The sequence below is a fragment of the Populus nigra genome, chromosome 7 (genome assembly GCF_951802175.1).
Source record: "Populus nigra chromosome 7, ddPopNigr1.1, whole genome shotgun sequence".
Lineage (NCBI taxonomy): Eukaryota > Viridiplantae > Streptophyta > Magnoliopsida > Malpighiales > Salicaceae > Populus > Populus nigra.
The window spans coordinates 7528543-7548842 of record NC_084858.1 but is presented as its reverse complement, the minus strand read 5'-3'; the positions used below and the strand labels follow the sequence as shown (position 1 = coordinate 7548842).

General features: G+C 31.4%; 2 protein-coding genes across 2 annotated transcripts; one reads left to right on the top strand and one right to left on the bottom strand.

Moving 5' to 3' along the window:
• Positions 1 to 5072: 5072 nt before the first annotated feature.
• Positions 5073 to 6665, bottom strand: LOC133698561 (probable carboxylesterase 1). The gene has a single exon (XM_062121527.1). The coding sequence runs from the start codon at positions 6475 to 6477 to the stop codon at positions 5533 to 5535; it is 945 nt and encodes a 314-aa protein (XP_061977511.1). The 5' UTR covers positions 6478 to 6665; the 3' UTR covers positions 5073 to 5532.
• An 11827-nt stretch (positions 6666 to 18492) lies between these two features.
• On the top strand, positions 18493 to 19668 carry LOC133699119 (probable carboxylesterase 5). The gene has a single exon (XM_062122264.1). It carries the CDS (start codon positions 18551 to 18553, stop codon positions 19484 to 19486), a length of 936 nt encoding a protein of 311 aa, XP_061978248.1. The 5' UTR covers positions 18493 to 18550; the 3' UTR covers positions 19487 to 19668.
• Positions 19669 to 20300: the final 632 nt, after the last annotated feature.

Below are 20300 nucleotides of genomic sequence, written 5' to 3'. Positions count from 1 at the left end.
AATTTTTTAAAAAAATAATGATTTTATACAGTAAATCTATTATATATATATATATATATATATATATATATATATATATATATATATATATATATAGATTTCTCAATAAAGATCTCTCATCTCATAACACACACGTGTGTCCATTTAAGCTTCATCAAAATCCTACATTTTTTTGTTTCTTTTAATCTATTTTTTTCTTACCTAGCTAGCCAGTTATGGTCAAATATAACACACACATTTATTGTTTTAATTTTCAATTTTATTTAAGTTGATTAAATATATACTATATAAGATTGTGAAGTTGATATTTATTAGATTTGAAGATTATTGGTGCTTACTGAAATTGTTTTTAAAGTTATAGATATTAGGGGTGAGCAAAAAAACCGAAAAACCGATTAAATCTAGAAAACAGAAAAAAATAACTGAAAAAACCGAACCGTGAAAAAAAAACCGATGAAACCGAACTGAACCGAACCCAAACAGGAAAAAACAAGAAAAAAACCCAGCCAAAACTCAGTCAAATCGAAAAAATCGAGCCAAACCAGAAAAAACCGAGTCAAACTGGTTTGAACCAGTTTTTATTCTAAAAAACTGAAACGAACCTAAACCAGTCGGTTTGGAACCAGTTTTGGTTTTTTAAAAAAAAATCGGTTTGGTTACTTGTTCTTGATAAAAACCGAACCGAACCGAAATTGATCACCCCTAATAGATATTAAGATTGCGTTTTGAGCACTGCTTGCTAAAAAACTTATTTTTTTGTTAAAATAATATTTTTGTGTTTTTTTTATTGTTTTGATATGTTAGTGTTAAAAAAATAAAAAAATATTATTTTAATATATTTACAAATAAAAAATACTTTAAAAATAATTATTATCATAGTAATAAACACAATCTTAATATAAAAATATAAAAGCACATGCACTCGACTGAAAATAAATTTTTTATTGCACACATTACCATGCATCATGTGCCAATTTAACGGTAACGTTAACATGTATTTAACATAATAGCACTTGATTATAAAAGATTTGAGAATTTATAAAATATTTAAAAATTAAAATTAAAATTTGATATGCTGTAAAAAAAAGAGTTAATACATCAGAAGTATCATCTCAACGCATTAATTCCCCTTGTTGTGGGGATGTCCTCGCAGGAGGGAAAGTATGATACTTGTGTTGCTACTTGCGATACTGTTGGAATTGAAGGTCGGTCAGCTAAGAAGCGAGTGTCAGGGGTGGAAAATCAATACAGATGGGGCAAATAATTAAGGAGTTTCTGGGCTTGCTAATGTCAGGGGGCTTATTAGAAACGGGACACGGCGGAGTGGCAGCCTAGGTGGTGGCCTCGTAGATTTTGAATTTTGTTTGGAATTGTGGTAACCTGGGTGGTGGCCTCGTAGATTTTATTGCTAACATGGGCCGCCGTCGCTCGTCTCTCAACCTAGATATGTTCCTCGACTTCACTACTTGACAAAGAACTCTGTGGTTGTAGCTGAAGCTGCAAAGGGACGAAATGAGAATATCACTAGAAAACCTGTCTTCTTCTGGGAAAAAAAAAATGAAATGCTTGGACTTCGTTATATGTATTATCGTCATATGTATCATGTAAGCGAGTGAACTGACTGGTATAAAATAAAACATTCAGAGCTGGATTCACAATATCCTTGGCATCCTCCACTATATACGTGTGTGGCTCTCCACATGTTAGTATATTGAACTCGTCTTCTTCTCATGGCCCCATGTGAACCCTCCCAGGAAAGCAATAAAATTATGTGGTCACAGGCTTTGATCGACTCAAGGCCAAATAGTCAAAACGAACAATATTGCCCAGATGATCAGTAGTGGCTGGTATACATTTGATTTTGGCCATAGCAAATTGTCAGAAGCATTTGTATACATTTTGTTGGCTCAGATACTAACGAGCAAACAACGCTCCCTGCCGAGACGGATGCCCTTGGTTTGTGGCTATTGCTTCCTTGCAGATGAGTGCGAATAAAAGGTCAAAACGATAGTAGTTGAGCAATGCTTACATATGCATGCATAGACACACGTAATAAATCGAACACCTACATGTCCTTTTAGAACACCACTGCTAGAGAGTGGTCATGTCACGACACGCCAATTCTTTGATCGATCGATCACAGGGTTCGATCGGAATTCTGGAAAACCAACGTTGATAACACAAAATATGTAGAAATGGAAAACCATACACTTCCTTTTCTTTTCTTTTCCATTCCATTCTTTCATTCATTCGTTTTTGGGAGTTTAACGCACTTCAATCTTTTTCTAATACTTGACGCACTTCTTCAAAATTAAGCAGTTCGATCGTGTCTGCAAGTTTAATGGAAATATTATCATATATTAAGCGTCATAATCAACGTTTATACTCCATCTATGTATCATGAATTTGTTGGAGGTCCTCGTTCCTCCTAGCCTAATTATCTGACACAGGTCACGGAATGTGATACCCATTGGTACATGGGCTGGCCACCCTTATCTCTATGTAATATATAGATGTGGTCATAGATTAGTCTACCGGCCTAATTGCCAAAAGGGTGTTAGGTAGAGCTATTATGTTAGCATATTAGAGAAACAATCGGTTCGAGAATTGTCCAACACAAATTCTTGCGTCTTAGACTTCCTCCACAAGACTAGGTCGTCGCTCTCAATCTCTAGGGTTCCTCTCTTCCACACACACATTTGTAGTTTTCGTAGCTTCGGGACAGTGCAAATTAAACTGGCAAGGATAAAATTGAGGACATGGCTTTCCGTTTTGGCTAATTCCTTGGTTTTGTGTTTGGCCCCTTGTTGGTTTTCAACTCGGTTGTAGTCTAGAGGCCATTGGAAATATTGATCTTGTGTTCCGCCTCCTGTTCTATATATGGCTTCTGGCTTTCAGATCTCAAATTTTTGGTGTGGGGGACTACTGTTTCTATTTTGTTTTTATATCATCTATCCTACATAAACAAATAAATCATTTAGCATATGTACTGGTTACTTTTTCTAATGAAACATAATCATTTATTATTCATGAAAATCATAAAATTTTAAAAAATAATAATTGTTGAAACATTTAAAACAATTATTTCTTAAATAATTTCAAATTAAGATATTTTTTTTGAATCTTTTTTTTTAATTCTTACACATATTCAAAAACAATTATTGACCAAGCAATTTCAAAATTTATCAAAAGTTTTTTTTTCTTAAACATCATTGAAAATTTTAATTAATGAATAGGTATTATCATAATTCCTTCTTAATTTTTCATGAAATTTAATTTAAGAAATATTGTTCTTACGAACCTATTTGTCAAATTGAATTGAGGAAAACTACTTCAAAACGTGCTGTGCCGGCTTTAAAATGTCACGAAGAGCAGGTATTTGTTATGGGAGTATCGTATACAATAACCTTGTAGTTTTTCTTTTTGATTGAGTTCGCATGAAGGGGGAAATAGTTAGTTGTAAGAATTCATCAACAATTATATTCATTTTCACTATAAGAGTTGAAGATCAAGGATGTCCTTCATCAAATTCAATCTCTTATAACACGAGCCATTTCTCTATGGTGCTTCATTGATTCTCAGTTCACCAGAAAGCAGCTCAACTCTTCCACGCACTACGCTTTAATTTCTTCTATCGATTAGAAGATGGCATGTTTTGTCCCACTTATTTTAGAATTTCTATTTTTCTTTTTGTTACAAAAAAGTTTATTTTTGAACGAAAACCAAGATCGAAGATGGGTTCTTTGACTACAGTAATATATATTTTTGATGATGTTCTAAAATGTAATACATGTAAATAATACGTTATTTAATATTTTGGATAATGGTTAATTAATATGTTTCAGTATTTAGATTTCATCTTTTTAATCTTAAAAATTTTAGACTTGTTATAAAAACTTAAGTACCTACAAAAACAATCTCAATCGATAAACTTAGAAATTCTTCGCTAATAAAGTCAGTATATATGAGAAATGCAATAAATGTCTCAAAAGTACCTTAAATTCAAGTAATAAAAATATTTGTTTTTAAGTTTTAAGTGGGTTAATATTTTGAAATCTCTAAGAGTTTATTTTACGGGATCAAAAGTTATGAACTATTATATAGATGGTTTAGGGGGTATTTATACCCTCTCAATCTTGTTGTTTTTAGAAGAAAAAAAAAGGATTGAAAATCTTCTATTTATAGCGATATTAATAAGAGATAAATAACCTTTATATATATTTGTCTTTGGGTTTAATTCTTTGAGTTTAATATATCTGTGAGACTGAATTAATCTTTAACTTGCATGTTTACCACGCCCATGCATTTTATCTTAACCAAATATTTTAACCCATCAAGCACTGAAAATGTGAGATATTTAATTTGCAGCGCATCTTTATATTTTTTGTTGTCTCCCTCTTGCAAATCACTTTCGAATGGTTCCTAATTATGTCTGTGCAACTAAAGCCTAAGACTAACTACTACACATAAACGACGAAGAGAAACTCTTAAAACGTCCACCAAAACAACGCTCAAACAACCAGCAGGAGAACCTGAAAAATATGAAGACTATATATACGAGAATCGGCCATCTCCCTACAATTATGATACATTTCCGCAACACGGTCTAGATCACACAGCCTTCTAATTCTCAAAATCAAGGGATATTGGCAGTATTGCTATATATAACCTTTGTGTCGTCACCAAGGGATTGATCAGTAACCAAAAGTTAATCAACCTCAACGATCCTTCTCCGTTCAATTTTAGGAAGGCCGTATACAGTCGGGTTGTTACATTTATGAGAAATTTGTTTCTTGCAGCTTTCTTTGGATTAAAACAGAGATCATAGCATGAGCTCCAAATCAAGCTTGAAGGATTTTCTTCTGTCTCTTTCTTTATTTTCTTAAGACAAGGTTCAAGTTTGGTTCTTGAAAGCTTTTGATTTGAGCATATGAAGCTAACGACGTCATTGCTGGGGCTTTTTTCTTGTAAGAAAAAATGAATGCAATAAAATTTATTAACCACTAAATAATAAGGAAATAGGTAGAAGAGAATAATAGCTACGAAAAGGAGGAGTTTACAAAAAACAAAGAGAACAGATAAAGCTATAACAGCTACAAATTCATACAAACAAGACAGAAAGAGATTCCACTTCACTACATCAACACGTATCCAAATTTATAGCACCAAACAGCTAATGAAGTCAAGAACCCTACATCTACCGAACTCCATAACGAGCAAAAAAGGACTCTAACAGCAGACAGTATATAGTACCAGAAGAAAAATCTTGATTTAGGCGTACCAGCAGAATATAGATCAAAACATGGAGTACAGATAGGTCTATAACAGCAGGCTGGAAACAATCCCAGGAGACCAAATACAAATATAGCAAGTGGTGATGGAAGAAAGTGAAAGACAAGGTACAAAACAGTTATCAAGATCATCCTTGCACAGATGTAATAACTTTAAGACAGTCCGAACAGTAGAGTAGCTTATCCCATAGTACATAGAGACTGGTATCAATCTTACTTTTTCCCTTGACGTGATCAGTCCTCAAATCTTGCTTGTCCAACTGATGATTACAGGTTCTTGGTTAATAAAAGAAACCAACTGTTTCATCATATCCAAAGCTTGCTCACAACGAGGCTTTAACAAATGGAACACATGCCCTACTCCATCGTGTTCCACCATCTCGACATTTCCTTCCCACCCACATTTCTTCAACTCTTCATAATAAGACCTGCCAGCATTTTTCAATTTATCCCTTCCAGCTAAAAAAACCAATACCCTCTCACACCCAGTTCTAGCCATATCCTCTGCCGCAGGTTTGAATCTAGAATCCTTCAGCCCGCCATTTCTAGGACACAGATAGAACCACATTTTATCAAGTTTTGACCCCATAAAAAATGGATGCATCAAAATCATCCCGGCCAACTTCATCTTTGGTAGCACTGATCTAATGCGAACTGCCAAGTTATAGGCTATGTTTGCCCCAGCACTATCACCTGCCAGAAAAACCCGGCTGAAATCTCCATGAATATTTAACCATGGTTCTGGTCCATGCCCGTTTGCATGGGATGCCACCCATCGGAGGGATGTCCATGAGTCCTCGTAGCCCGTGGGTATAGGGTGCTCCGGTGCTAACCGGTACTCGATGGAGACAGCAATGACATTAGCCTCTGTTACAATAGAAGCAACATATTTTTGGTAAATCGGGTCAAAGGGGGATCTTAGTGCAAACCCGCCTCCATGAATATAAATAAGAACTGGGAGTTTACTATTAAGTTTGGTCATTTGGGGCATGAAAATACGGGCAGATATAGGAGGTTCGGTTGTGATAAGAACATCTTTAGATTGAAGACTAGTGGGTAGTTCATGGGAAGGTGGAACTTTGATAATAGGCAGACATCTCTCTATGTAGCCATCTTTGTATACTTTAAAGAAGGGCGAGAAATCATAGGCTATCTCACCGTCGTTGAACTTCACGATCTCCATCATTTCAACAAAATAATGCAAGTAATAAAACGTTGCCTACGTCAAGGCAATCCCGATGGTCATTTATAGAGAAAAGAATGAACTAAGAAGATGGGCAACAACCAGAAATCACTTAACATCTAACAAGGATTAGAAGCAGCTTACCCCTCTCTCTCTAAATATGTGGTCAACAGTGTGCCAGCTACTGAAATATATTCAATTTGGAGGCTTTAACTCGGATGGTGAGTTACCGATAGAACTTCGAGCCACACGTAACGTTATAAACTAGTTGTTTGCTTTGCTGCGGACAGGTATTTTTGTTTTTTATAAAAAATTATATAAAAACTTTTTTAATACATTTATGTAATTTAAAAAATTTAATTATAAATAAAAAAAATTATGCATAAATATAATTAAATAAATTAAAAATTATATGTGCTAATAAATAAATAAATAAATCTAAAAATAAAATTTAAAAAATTAAGAAATTGATGTAGATTAAGATATTTTTAATCTCACACGACAAAATATTTACCCTATTATGTTTGTTAAATTTTATTTATTAAAATATTTTTTTATTCAATCAAACAATAATAGAAATAAACAAACATAGTAAATTAATTGAAGAAAAAAATAAAAAAAATATTATGCAGAGCTATATATATTAGAAATATTATCTGAAAATAAATATTTTTTATTTTTAAAATAAAATTTATTTATACAAAAGATTAAAAAAAATATAGATGAATCAGAATTTTTTCAAAAATTAAACACACACAAAATAATTTTTTTAAAAAAATCTCTATCCAAAAATGTTAAATAAGTAAAAAAAAAATCACAAACAAATGATATTAATTAAAACATAAATTTAAAAATTATTTTAAAAAGGATATGTTGAAAAAAAGATATCAATAAAAAACCAAAATTAAAAGAAAAAAAAATTGCATTTCAAGAGTTAATGGCTTAAATTGTCAAACATATTATTCGGATCATGAACTCAACATGGTTAAATAATCTTTTTCTCTTTAATATATATATATATATATATATATATATATATATATATATATATTAAAAAAAATAAAAACAAAACAAAATATGGCGAAAAAAAAGCTAGAAGCACGGGTCTATGGTTCAGCGTGTTTGGGCTATTGCAAGGAAAAGCATGAGCATGTGAGCTTGGTTTTATTATTTTATTTTTTAAAGGGGCAAATAAAATTTCACCTGCAAACCCAGATTCTGGCCACCTCAGTGGTGGCTAAAAATTGGGGCAGAACCTCTGTTGTTAAAAAAAACCTAATTTTCATGTTATTTCAACCTAAAAACACTTCAATAACATTTCTGAAACACTTACAAATCAATTCATCTACTTAAAATACCTAAAAAATAATCCAAAATCCAAAATCAAACTAGGTTAGATTCTCTTTAATTTAGATCTATTTTTTTTTTCTGACAATACTGAAATTCTAAAAAAACATCATCAAGCCTCTTTAAACTCATGAAAAATCTATTTTGTGTTGTTGTAACTCAATTATTGACTTCTATTTTTGTATATATTTTTAAAATATTAGAAAATCCCAAAAAAAAAATATGTCGTTTCAATGCTATTTTGATCATTTTGTTATTTTTCTTTATTTTTATTCAATTCTGATATGTCAAAACATATTGAAAATCATTAAAAGAATATATACAAAATGCAACAATACAAAAATAAATAAAAACATCAAAATTTATAGATAGGATTTGAAATTGGATCGAAAATCAAGTATCATTGGCCAAAAAAAACATAAAAGAGATTTGAGATTTTTTTTTGTCCTAATTGAGGTTTGGTTTGAATGCAGAGAATATTGAGAAAAAGGTTTAAATAGGTTTAACTTGGCTAAAATTGAAAAAAATTAAAGTTTAAGAATGAGTTTGGAACAAATAGCCAAGTTAGAAATCAATAAAGAACTTAATTGAATAAACAAATCAAAATTAAGAGTTAACTTTGTTAAAACTGCATAATAATTTTATGAGCAAATGATGAATTTACAACAAGTAAATTAATCAGGTGGTCTAAATTGATTCAATTAGAAATGCAATTAAAAAGAAATAGAGAATTGAGAGCAAATCAAGTTGAAATTGCAAGAATTTGGAAAGCAAGGACTAAATTGAAAAGATTAATTTGAGGGATTAAATTGAAAGAGAATTCAAGTTTTAACCTATTCCATTAAAATTGAAAAGATTCAAAACACAACAACTGTAATAAAAAGGAGAAAATATCCCAAAGACCAATTGACTATATAAATTCATTTCGGTCCCATTTGTTTAAATCCATTTAATTTGATTTAGTCCAAATTGATTCATTGATTGTTATCCAATTCAGTCTAATTGTTTCCAATTAATTTAATTCAGCCCAATTCAGACCCCTGATTTTGTCCAATTGATACAGCTTAGTCCAGAATCCAAATTAAACCCTAAGATCCAGCAATTAATTTTCAAATCTTTTGGTCATTAAACCCAAATGCAATCTCCTAATTCCCAGCCTTGGAATCCCAGAATTCCATCAATCACAATTAAAAAACCAGATTCCTAGTATTCAAATCCCAAACTTTCAGCTTTGCGATACACAACACACACACACACACAAAAACTAGAGGGCCTTTCCTTCAACAAAAAGATCACCCACCAAAACTGGAAACTTTTCCAGTTTCCCTTCCACTCTATGCTTTCATCCCTATCCTCTCAAGCCACCAAATCAGTACCAACAATCCAGCCATGAACCATTGCAGATTAACCATCACCATGAACTTTCAACACTGACCCTCCTTCCAAAACCACCACAGACCGCCATCACCGTCCCATCTCTTCAAACTGAAACCACTCACCCAGCCTAAGCCTCAACCTATCGCAGTCCTGCGCCCAAACCTTGTGTCTCCCAACCAAACACTCAAACCAAAACAGCACCAACACAGTTGCCTCTCTATTTTCACAATCATCAACCACCCACGGCTGATCCAGCAACAGCAGCCCCCCATCGTGACAGCCACCCATCCATTCACCTCTGATTTCGGCCAAACACAGCTGTCCCTCCATTTTCTCCAGCAGCTCCACCATCCACGTACGGCTGTTCCAGCAACAGCAACACAAGACCTCATCCTCCCAACAAAAACCGTCATTTTCACCCCCATCCCTCCACCGTGGCCATTAGCCAACAGCCCCTGTTCTAGCCACCCCAACAATCCCATCACAAAGACTCGCCCTTTCCTCGTGACAGCAACGCTGTCCACAGTAACCCACGACAGTCACCACAGCCCAGCACCAAAACCAGTAAACCCAACCATCTCATCTTCCAAACCATCAGATCTTTACAACACCAGCAGCCTGCACAGACCCATTTCTCTCTCCCTCTCGGTTCAACTAACCAGCCACCGGACAGCCACCCCTCAACAACCACAAGAGCCATCCACAGCAGCGTCGCCCCTCCTGCCACCACCGCTCCAGTATTTCTCTCCTCACTAGCATAAAAACCCGATACCAGTAACCCAAAATCAATATAAGCAGCCCACAAGCCACTTCAAAAGCCATCGGAAATAAATGGGTAAAGGCTCAAATCTCATTAAAGCCAATAAAGCTAATAGTTAGGTTCAAAGTCCAACTCTTATTATCCATGCCATCATGCAAGTTTAAAGCTTAAATTTTTTTTTATTAATGTGTCGAAAGCCCATTCTTAATAATTTATGTAATTTTATTTTAGGAATAATTAGGGGTGTGCATTTTTAGTTCGGTCTGGTTTTGAGCTAAAATAAATAACCAAGCTAAAAATTATTATTTTTTAAGTTTTTAAACCGAACCGACCATATTCGGTTCGGTTCGGTTCGATTTTTTTCCTTCCAAACCGTTTAAACTGATTTGTCTTATTTCTATTTTCATAGTTTTGTGTCTATTTTATGAGACATCTTGGCTTTCTCAGCAAGCTAAACAAGATAACATCCAGAAATCGAACCTCGGCGTTCTTTTTGTTAGATCCTTGCTTAAAAATTAATCTTTGCACAAAAAATACACAAAACAAAAGGAAAGAAAAGAAGCCATTTGACTAGAAAAAAAAATAAAGATCAAAATATATGAATTTTTCATATGTAAAACCAGAACGAGAGGAAACCAATTGCAAATTTTTACACAGATCCACACCATCTGTTGAGCGTGTGGTGTTTTTATACTTGGTTTCTTCAATAAATTACCAAACCCGATGTCCAATCTTCTACTGGTTTGACATAACAATCTTCTCACAAGACCAACATCAAGAAATCAAAGAAAAACCTTTTACTGGTTTGACATAACAATCTTTTTCAGTTACATGGTTATGAAAAATGACATAACAATTACAATGTTAAAAGCAAAAGTAAAAGTAAAGAAAGACGTGCCTAAACTAAAAGAATTAAAATCAAAAGTGAAGAAAGGTGTGATAGGAAGACAGATGAGCATGAAGCAACAGAAGCCTAACAATTATGGGATGTGAATTGTGGAGTACGGAGGAAAATCAGAGAAAAGAGAAAGTGAGAGACGCTGAGAGCAAAAGGAGGGGCGGCTGTCTGGAGAGAAAGTTACTTTAGGTTTAGGGTTACAAAAAAATATCTTATTTATACTTGTTTTTTTTAAGTGTTGGTTTGGACCGGTTCAGTTCGGTTCAATCGGTTTCAAACTTTGAAAACCGAAACCGAACGGAACAGGATTTTTTTGTGGTTTTTTAATCGGTTAATTTTGTTTTTTTTTTCGGTTTGGTTTTTTTGGTTGTTTTTTTTGTTTTTTTTATTTTTTTGGTTATTCGATTTTTTTGCTCACCCATAGAAATAATTATCATTGGTCATGGAAAGTATCTTTGGTAAAGAGTGAAAGAGAATGAATTGAATGTTGTTTGTTCAACTCCTCGCAAATTACACCATTGATGAAGTCTTGATAAACTTTAGGCCCTGTTTGTTTGCAGGAAAGTAGTTTCCTTTTGGAAAGTGAATTCCGGGAAAGTGAATTCCGGGAAAGTATTTTCCGATGTTTGGTAGTGTAATGGAAAATAAGTTGGAAAACACTTTCCAGGGTTTGGTTATGTTATGGAAAATGAGCTGGAAAATAACTTATTAATGTTTTAATTTTTCAAGTTTATTAAAATAATAAGGAACAAATCTTACAAATTAAAAAGTTGAATGAGAATGAAATTGAAAAAAATATATAATTTCATAAATTATCTCAAATAAAATAAATAATAATCAAAATAATAGAGATCAAATCTAAAAAATTAAAAAAAAATAAAAGGTGAAGAAATTAAAATAATAATAATTAACATTTTATAAATTATTTCAAATAAAATAAGTAAAAATCAAAAAAATGAGGACCAAATTTGATAGATAAAAAATTTCAATAAAAAAATGATAAGAAAAAAGCAAATAGCAATTATAAAAATAAGGACCAAAATTAATATAAAAATTAAATTTTAAGAGATGAAATTAAAAAATAAATATTCAAAACAAATTATATATAACAATCAAAAGTTTGAGGATCAAATTTGATATAATTAGCAAATAATGACATTTCTAAATTTTTCACAACTTCCGGAAAGTGTTTTCCGCCCAAATTTTTCAGGAAAACACTTTCCTGAAAACCAAGCCAAATTTTCCTTTGACTGGAAAGTGTTTTCCGTTGACCAATTTTTCCAATAGCAAACAAACACAAGAAAGTTTGGAAAGTGGTTTCCCGGAAACCACTTTCCGGAAAACAAACACAGCCAAAAGGGAAAACACTTTCCTAGAAATCAAACCAAATTTTTCTTTGACTGGAAAGTGTTTTCCGTTGACCGAAAAGTGTTTCTGTTGACCGGAAAGTGTTTTCCGTTGACCAACTTTCCTAATGGCAAACAAACACATGAAAGTTTGGAAAGTGGTTTCCTGGAAAATGAATTCCGGGAAACAAACATGGCCTTAGACATATTAGGCTTTCCTTGATTGAGTGTTAGGCTAGTAATTGACTTGTAAAACTAGTTCTTTTATGAAACCCTTCGATGCTTAAATTTGCAAAAATAGAAGGAATATGTTTGTAAAATAGTGTTTGTATGCCAAAGTGAGTTTGAGTGAGCATGTATAAGCATGAGTGGCTTGTTTTCAGGACCTCTCTTTTTATGTGGTGTCGTATGGTATTTATAGGTACCAAATAGGACATAGCTTACCTTATGGAGATCTTACCTGGTAGGCGTAAAAACAGTAACAATGAATATATGTTTCTCTAGAAAGTTATGTATTTTATTGGTATGCCACACTTAACATTGGAGGACAAGTGAGTGCTTAAAAGTAAGCAATGAGGGGTAAGAGTGGCAAGCCAAGAAAGTTGAAGCAAGCTCTGGTTTAAAAATAATTATTGGTTGAAAGGTTGGCCTAAAAGTTAATGAAAGTTTTTTTATTAGCGAGAGAGGGTTGTATATTTTTAAGAAAATATATTCTTGAGGTTTGTGCCATAGCTTGGTAAGAATAAAAAGTACAAAGATAAAACGAGGGGTGAGAGGGAAGAAAACCATACCTAACTAATAAAGAGATAGGCTCGATCTGGGACTATAACCTAGTGGCTCGTTTTGGGTTACTATCTAATAATATATATGATCAACTATCATCTTCTCTTAAGGATTTATCTTAATCTCTTCTTAAAACTAAAAGTTGTCATAGGAAAAACATATTTCCTATTATAAATGAGAAAATTACAATAAGACTTAAACAAACAATTTGAAAGGTTTTTTTTTTTCATAAGCTCTTATTTGTCACCTTTTGTGTTCATCCCTTCATGGTTACAGTGAAGAACCGGCCAAATAACTTTGTCTTGCTTTGAAAATCAAACCAACAAGTCTTATTAAGAGATTTAAAATATTAGGTAAGATCCCAGATTTTATTTCTATGGAAATTAAGATGAGGGTATCATTGTCGATGGTAAGAATAGAGATTATGTCGACGACAACTTATAGATCATAATGGTGTTTTTCAATGTGATTCGTGATAGTTCAGTTCTTTTTACTTCTTTATTTCTCTCTCTTTGTTCTGGTGTGATAATTTAGGGTTTGATTTTATAGAGGTAGTTAGTGGTGGGCAATGGCTGAGATTTAGTGCTGCAACATTTTTTCCTTGTATGGTGGTTGGAGATCAATCTTTTGGGTAGAAACTAGAGATATAGGAGAGGAATTGTTGGCAGAGTTATTGGTCAAGGGTCGAGCTTAGGGAGATTATTGATAATTAGGTATAGCACAAACTAGTTATTTGACCCGCGAGTCAGATATTGTTTTTTACCAAAAAAATTATATATGCAGGCTTTTTCAACATGTTTTTTTACATAAAAAAATTCAAAGTGTGAATCAAAAAGCTTATCTGTATGTAATCAAATAAACCGAGAACTATCTGTGTTAAATAAAAAAATAAAAATAGCCATAACTGATAAATGAAGATGAAAATGAAAAAATCAAGAGACATATATAGATAAAAATACATTACCAGAAAATAGTAAAACACTAATGGAATATTCCGTCAATGTTTAAAGCTTGGTTCCATTGGAAGTGTCATAACCCAATTTTAGGTTCCCCAAAATCATTTTTTTCCTTTTTAATAAATAAATGAAAACGAAAATGAAAAATGAAATAGGATCAACAACTTGATGTGTTTCCCCCTTGCATATCTAATCCCTTTACCTAGACTCTCATAAACTATTAAGTTTTCTAATGACCATGATGAGATTTAGATTTGTGACAAATTGAGGGGAACGATCGTGATTTATTTATTTATTTTTTGCAGAAAGGAAATGGAAGAAGAAATGGAGGGGGACAAGGGGGCCATATTGTTGGTTATAAATTTAATATTTCCGATGGGTTTCCCGATGGAAATTAGTGATGATAAATTATCATCAGTAATTTAATCAAATGACAATAGAAATAGACACATGAAATTGATTAAATAAAAAAAAATTATGTAAGGTTGCATATATTAAAAATATTATAAAAAATAAATATTTTTTTATCCTTATAAAACATTAAAAAAATTATAAACGATTTAAAATAATTTGTTCAAAAAATTAAATGTTTCAAAATAATTAAAAAAATAACCTCTATTTATAAAAGTCTAACAAAAAAAATAAAAGAGAGAATGATTATTGATTTAAATCTAAATGAAGAATTAATTTTGAAGAAAGACATAAATAAATAATAAAAAAGGAGAAAGGCCAGGCCAGCACTCATGACCCATTTAGTAAGGGTCCGAGCGTGCATGTGTCCTTATACATTTTTGTAGGGTAGATGTCGTACACTCTAATTTTTTTTTAAATAATAATTATACAACGTCATTTGACTATGCCTAAATTTTGGTTACTGTAGTGGCCGGAAAATTAAGTCTAAAGTTTTTTTATCCAAAAACCCATTCACAACCCATTTTGTACCTAAACCATCTAAAAAAACCCTGAAACATGAAATCAATCGAAAACCAAAAATCTTCTCCAACTCATGTTTGTTATTTAGGCACTTTCACTGTAAAATAAAACCTAAATGGAACTCCTCTTATTGTATGAAACCATTATATATAAAAGATTAATTGTTTTGGTAGCCAGAATCGATATCAATATTATTTTATCTCTCTGTTTCTAGAATCCGATGACTTTTTTTCTCCCTTCTTAAACCAGTGGAAAAAAAAAAGTTTTGGGCCAATTTGTTTTTTGAAATTTCAAAAATTAGAAGGATTTGATTGTTATAATTAGTAAAGAATGGGGACTAAGATGAACATTTTGCAAAAAAAATCCTAAAACACCACTCATCTTCCATGTGTGTTTCATTTTAATTATTTGTTTTTTAATTTTACCCATTATTAAGTCAAATTAACATCCAATCAAGCTCTCATACAGAAAGATTAAAAAAAAAAAAACTTATGGGCAGATCGAATAAATCCACGGTATCCGGAAGTAGTCCACTTGGGGGGAACATTATTTCCCCACACTTTATAAAGTCTTTGTAATAATCAACGAGAGTAAACTTTGACTTGGGACCCGCAATAATTGCTTCACATAAAATTACTGCTATTTGTATTATTGTTTTTTCTAAATCATACGTAGCAAAAAAGGAAACGTATATGTTAGATTTTATTTCTCTTATTTGTTGGAATAAAATAAATAAAAAACTGATGTGAATAAAATAAAAAATAAAAATTATTATTTTCATAACCTTTCCTTTTGTATAAATTAAAACAATAATAATAATAAGGTTGATGGTAAAAAATTGAATCAAAGGGCAAATAAATAAAAAGTGATGCTTAGGTATACCTTTGGAGTGGGAAAGAGTGGTTTCAAATAAACGAGTTTGACCTTTCCTTGAGTTAAAAAATAGATCTAAAAAGTAAAAACTTTTGAAACTTAAACCAATAGTAATTTATACTCCAGTCTCTGTATTCTCAGGAAACCAATATTATAGTTTTTGTTCTAGAAATTATCAATTAATATCTCTAATCTTTTTTTAAAAATATTTCCTTGTGTTTGTGTTTTAGCAGCCAGGAAGCTTGAACGTTTGAAATTAGGATCTAGGTTTGGCTGTAAACGGAAATTTTTTATCTGTTTAATTGAGTTGGATCAATGAAATTGTATTTGGGGTAGTAAATTTTGTTTGGATGGAGAAGATTTCGATTTTTCCAGCTTGTTTGTATGGGTGTTCGGGATCTATTTGAAAGTGTGGTTGCGGTTATTTTTTAAAGTATTTTTTATTTAAAAATATATTAAATTGATATTTTTTTATTTTAAAAAATTATTTTTGGTATCAGTATCTCACAATGATCCAAAAACACTAAAAATATATTAATTTAAAAAAAATAAAAAAATACTTTTTTAAAATAATACTTTTAAAATACTAAAACAAATAAAAAAGTGTTTTTTTTTAAATAACATAATGAGAAATTAAACAAACAATGAAAAAATGGTCTATTTCTTAAAAAAAAATATAGGAATTAAATTATAATTTACTGCATGGTTGAAAATTTGCGTAAAGTAAAGTGGTGTTTGAAATTGTAGCGTATAGTATTTTTAAAAATAATTTTTATTTAAAAATATATTAAAATAAAATTTTTTATATTTTTTATTTTTAATATAAACACATTAATATATTAAAAAATATTAATTTAATATTTTTTAAATAAAATTGTTTTTTAAAAAAAATGTAAAATCAGAAACAAAACGTGTGGAAGACCTTGAGCGAGTATTTTTCAATGTGAAACGAACAGCCATCTTGAATGACACGCAAAAGCATTTTCAATCAAGACACAAATAAATCAATTCCAGCAATTTCCACTCCTGTCTTTTCGATCTGTCGGTTGGTTAAACTTAAAGATTAATTAATTAATTATAAATATACTAATACCTGAATTGATGCAAGAATTTTTTTTTTATTTTTGATTTTGTATAATAGTTTTTGTTATTAAGTGTTTTTTAGAAATATATTTGTCTTGAAGAAATATTAAATTGATTTTTTAATATTTTTTTAATAATTGTAATATTTTAACATAAAAAAATTATTTTAATATATTTTCAAAATAAAAAAAAATATTATATACCTAATGTGTTTGCTTTCCAGCTACCCCCGAGTGGTGGTTGTAGATGCTGCTTTTTTGCGTTACTTGATTTCCTCGTGTACTCTCTAGTCTCTTCTTCCATGCCTTGTTGTAGCTACAAGTCAAGACTAGAATATCGTCACGAGCTACGTTGTGCATAGGATTAATTTTTTAAAAAAATGTACAAAAAAACAATTTAGGCATTGCTAATGTTATTTTGTAGAAATAAAAATTCAAAACATTTGAAAACTGATTTGATGTGAAATAGTTGTTTTGATTGGTTTAAAAATAACTCGGATGACCAATAATAACATACTTTGATTAAAAATAAATATTTAAAATGAGAACGATAATTTATTAGATCGATTTAGGTTAATTTGAGTTAAGTTATTAATTCACATACCAAAATATAGGATCATGATAACCCTATAGAAAGCAAATTAGAACAAATTATGAAGTTCAATCTCCAATAAACTCAATGTTAAATGATAAAAGTGAAAAAAATCAATTAAAAAAATAATCCGGGTCAAACCAGGTTAACTTGCCAAATTTATGACAAGATCATGAAATCAGGATAACCATGTAAAAAACAAATTGAAATAAATTATGAAACTCAATTCTCAATCAATCTAGTATTGAAAGATGAATTTAAAAAAAATAATTAAAAAAACTCAAGTCAATCAGAGTTAACTTGTCAAACTCATAACCCGAATTATGAGATGAAGATAATTTCATAAAAAGTAGATTGAAACACATTATGAAATCTAATTCTCAATTAAAACAATATTGAAAGATGAAATTGAAAAAAAAAAATTAATAAAAAAAAGAAAAAACACTTAAATTAATTGGTCAAATTTATAGTCTGGGTCATGAATTTAGTATAATCTCATAAAAAATTAAAAAAAAATATAAAACTTAATCTCTAATAACTGTAATGTTATGGATTTGAAACGGAAAAAAAAAAACATAGATTAGGAATAAAAAAAAAGGAAGAAAAACATGACACCTAGTTGAAATAGTATTACATGGTAGGAGTCCTTTAGTTTTTTTTTTTTTTTTTTAATAAGGTATTTTACGAATTATATATACTGCCCACCAAAAAACTTGAACAACAAATTAAGATCGGGTAGAGACTGAATTGAAAGTTATAATTTATAGTTTTTTTTATAATAAAGATTTCAATATATAAAGGAGATACATTTATAATTTATATTAATTAATTAAATATTTTCAAATTTAATAAGTAGCAAAACACAATTTAAAAAATAATTTAACACAATACTAACTAGAAATAAGCTATAAATTAACAGGTAGCTTAATTTATCAGATATTGAAATTATTTTTTAATAATTATAATATTGAATACTTCCAACATCCAGGTTTATAAAATTATTAATTTTAGAAAAAAAAACTATAAAGCTAGCATCTCAACCCCTGGTCCCGCACAGTATTTAAATAATAATATAAGAACACAACCTGTTTCTCAAAGATTCTTGCTCTGTTGTTTCTTCTCTGAAATAATGGATTCGTCAAACTCCAACGAAATTGTTCATGACTTCCCCCCCTTCTTTCGCATTTACAAAAATGGCAAGGTGGAGAGGATCACAGCTGACACAGAAACTGTACCACCATCCATTGACCCTCTAACAGGAGTCCAAACCAAAGACACCGTAGTCTCACAAGAAAACAGCTTGTCTGTCCGTCTTTTTATCCCCAAAATCACAGATCCAACCCAGAAGCTTCCTCTCCTGATATACATCCATGGCGGTGCATTTTGCATTGAGTCTCCTTTCTCTTCTCTATACCATAACTACCTCGCCGATTTAGTCCACAACGCTAATGTTATAGCCGTGTCCGTCCAATATAGAAGAGCCCCAGAGCACCCTCTCCCTGCAGCATATGATGATTCATGGGCTGCAATCCAATGGGTTGCTTCACATGTAAATGGTGAAGGGTCTGAGTCCTGGCTTAATGGGCACGCAGATTTTGATAGAACGTTTTTGGCTGGTGATAGTGCTGGTGCTAATATTGCACATAACATGGTTGTGAGAGCTGGAACTACGAACGGCCTAAATGGGGTTAAAATTGTTGGTGTGGTTTTGGTGCACCCATTTTTTTGTAACAATGAGCCGGATACTTTTAGTCCGGTGATAGAGTTTATCTTTCCTTCTGTTAGAATCTATGATGATCCCAGGATTAACCCGGCCGGCGCAGGTGGGGCGGAGCTGGCTAGCTTGGGGTGCGCTAGGGTGCTAATTTTTGTTGCTGGCAAGGATAGGCTAAGAGACAGGGGAGTCCGTTACTACGAGGCACTGAAGAGGAGTGGGTGGGGTGGTCTGGTGGAAATTGTGGAGACTGAAGGAGAAGATCATGTTTTCCATCTGCTGAACCCTAATTGTGCCAAGGCTAGGGTCATGATGGAGAAGGTTGTTTCCTTCATTAATCACGGTCGTTAGGCCCTTTCCTTTTCCTTCATGCTTTCCGTGCAGTAACTTTGAATTTTCTTCAGTAATTTGTATTTCATGTTAGAGTGCTTTTGTTCCAGAGATGTATTTGTGTCTAGATGATTAATCTACTGTACTAAGTCACCAATCAACCTTTTTTTCTTCTTTTTTAATGAAGCGTTAATTAATATTGATTTGAAGTTTTTAATATCTTATGGTTAATTTAATGGAGTTAACATCAGGTTAAATTAGGTAAATAAGTTCTTACTGCATCCACTGGATTTGACTGAATTAATTACTTTATTAATTAAGTTTTTGCTGCATCCATTGGAAATTGATGAAATGTAAAGAGTAGAGTAAAATACATTGTCTCATAAAATGAAATGACATAAATACAAGGCGAAATTTGAGGAATCTTTTGTAATGTTTAATCTAAATGGAAATTGTAAATTTTTTTTTTTTTTATTAACGTGGGTGTTTGGATCAGCTTGCGTGACTAATTTTATAGATTCTAAAGTTAACGACCATGAAACCTTTCAGTGGTCCCAAGATTTGTGAAACTTAAATTGGTAATCTTTAAAGAACAAATTTAAAATCTGACCAGTTAAATTACACCCCTCATGATTGATAATTTTTTCATTATTGACTCATCATATTTTGGAGGTGTTTGGTTTGGAGATGTGATAGTTTTTTTTTTAAATGTACAACTTTTTTAAAATATAAACTAAACCTCCAAAAATTTAAAATACATATTTTTTATATAAACTCTATAAAAAAAAAAATAACCACCTCTAAACTAAACACTCTTAAAGGTATTTTTTACTGT

Bases quoted from the DNA above. Each gene is read 5' to 3' on its own strand.
- LOC133698561 (XM_062121527.1), bottom strand. From the start codon at position 6,477: ATGATGGAGATCGTGAAGTTCAACGACGGTGAGATAGCCTATGATTTC.
- LOC133699119 (XM_062122264.1), top strand. From the start codon at position 18,551: ATGGATTCGTCAAACTCCAACGAAATTGTTCATGACTTCCCCCCCTTC.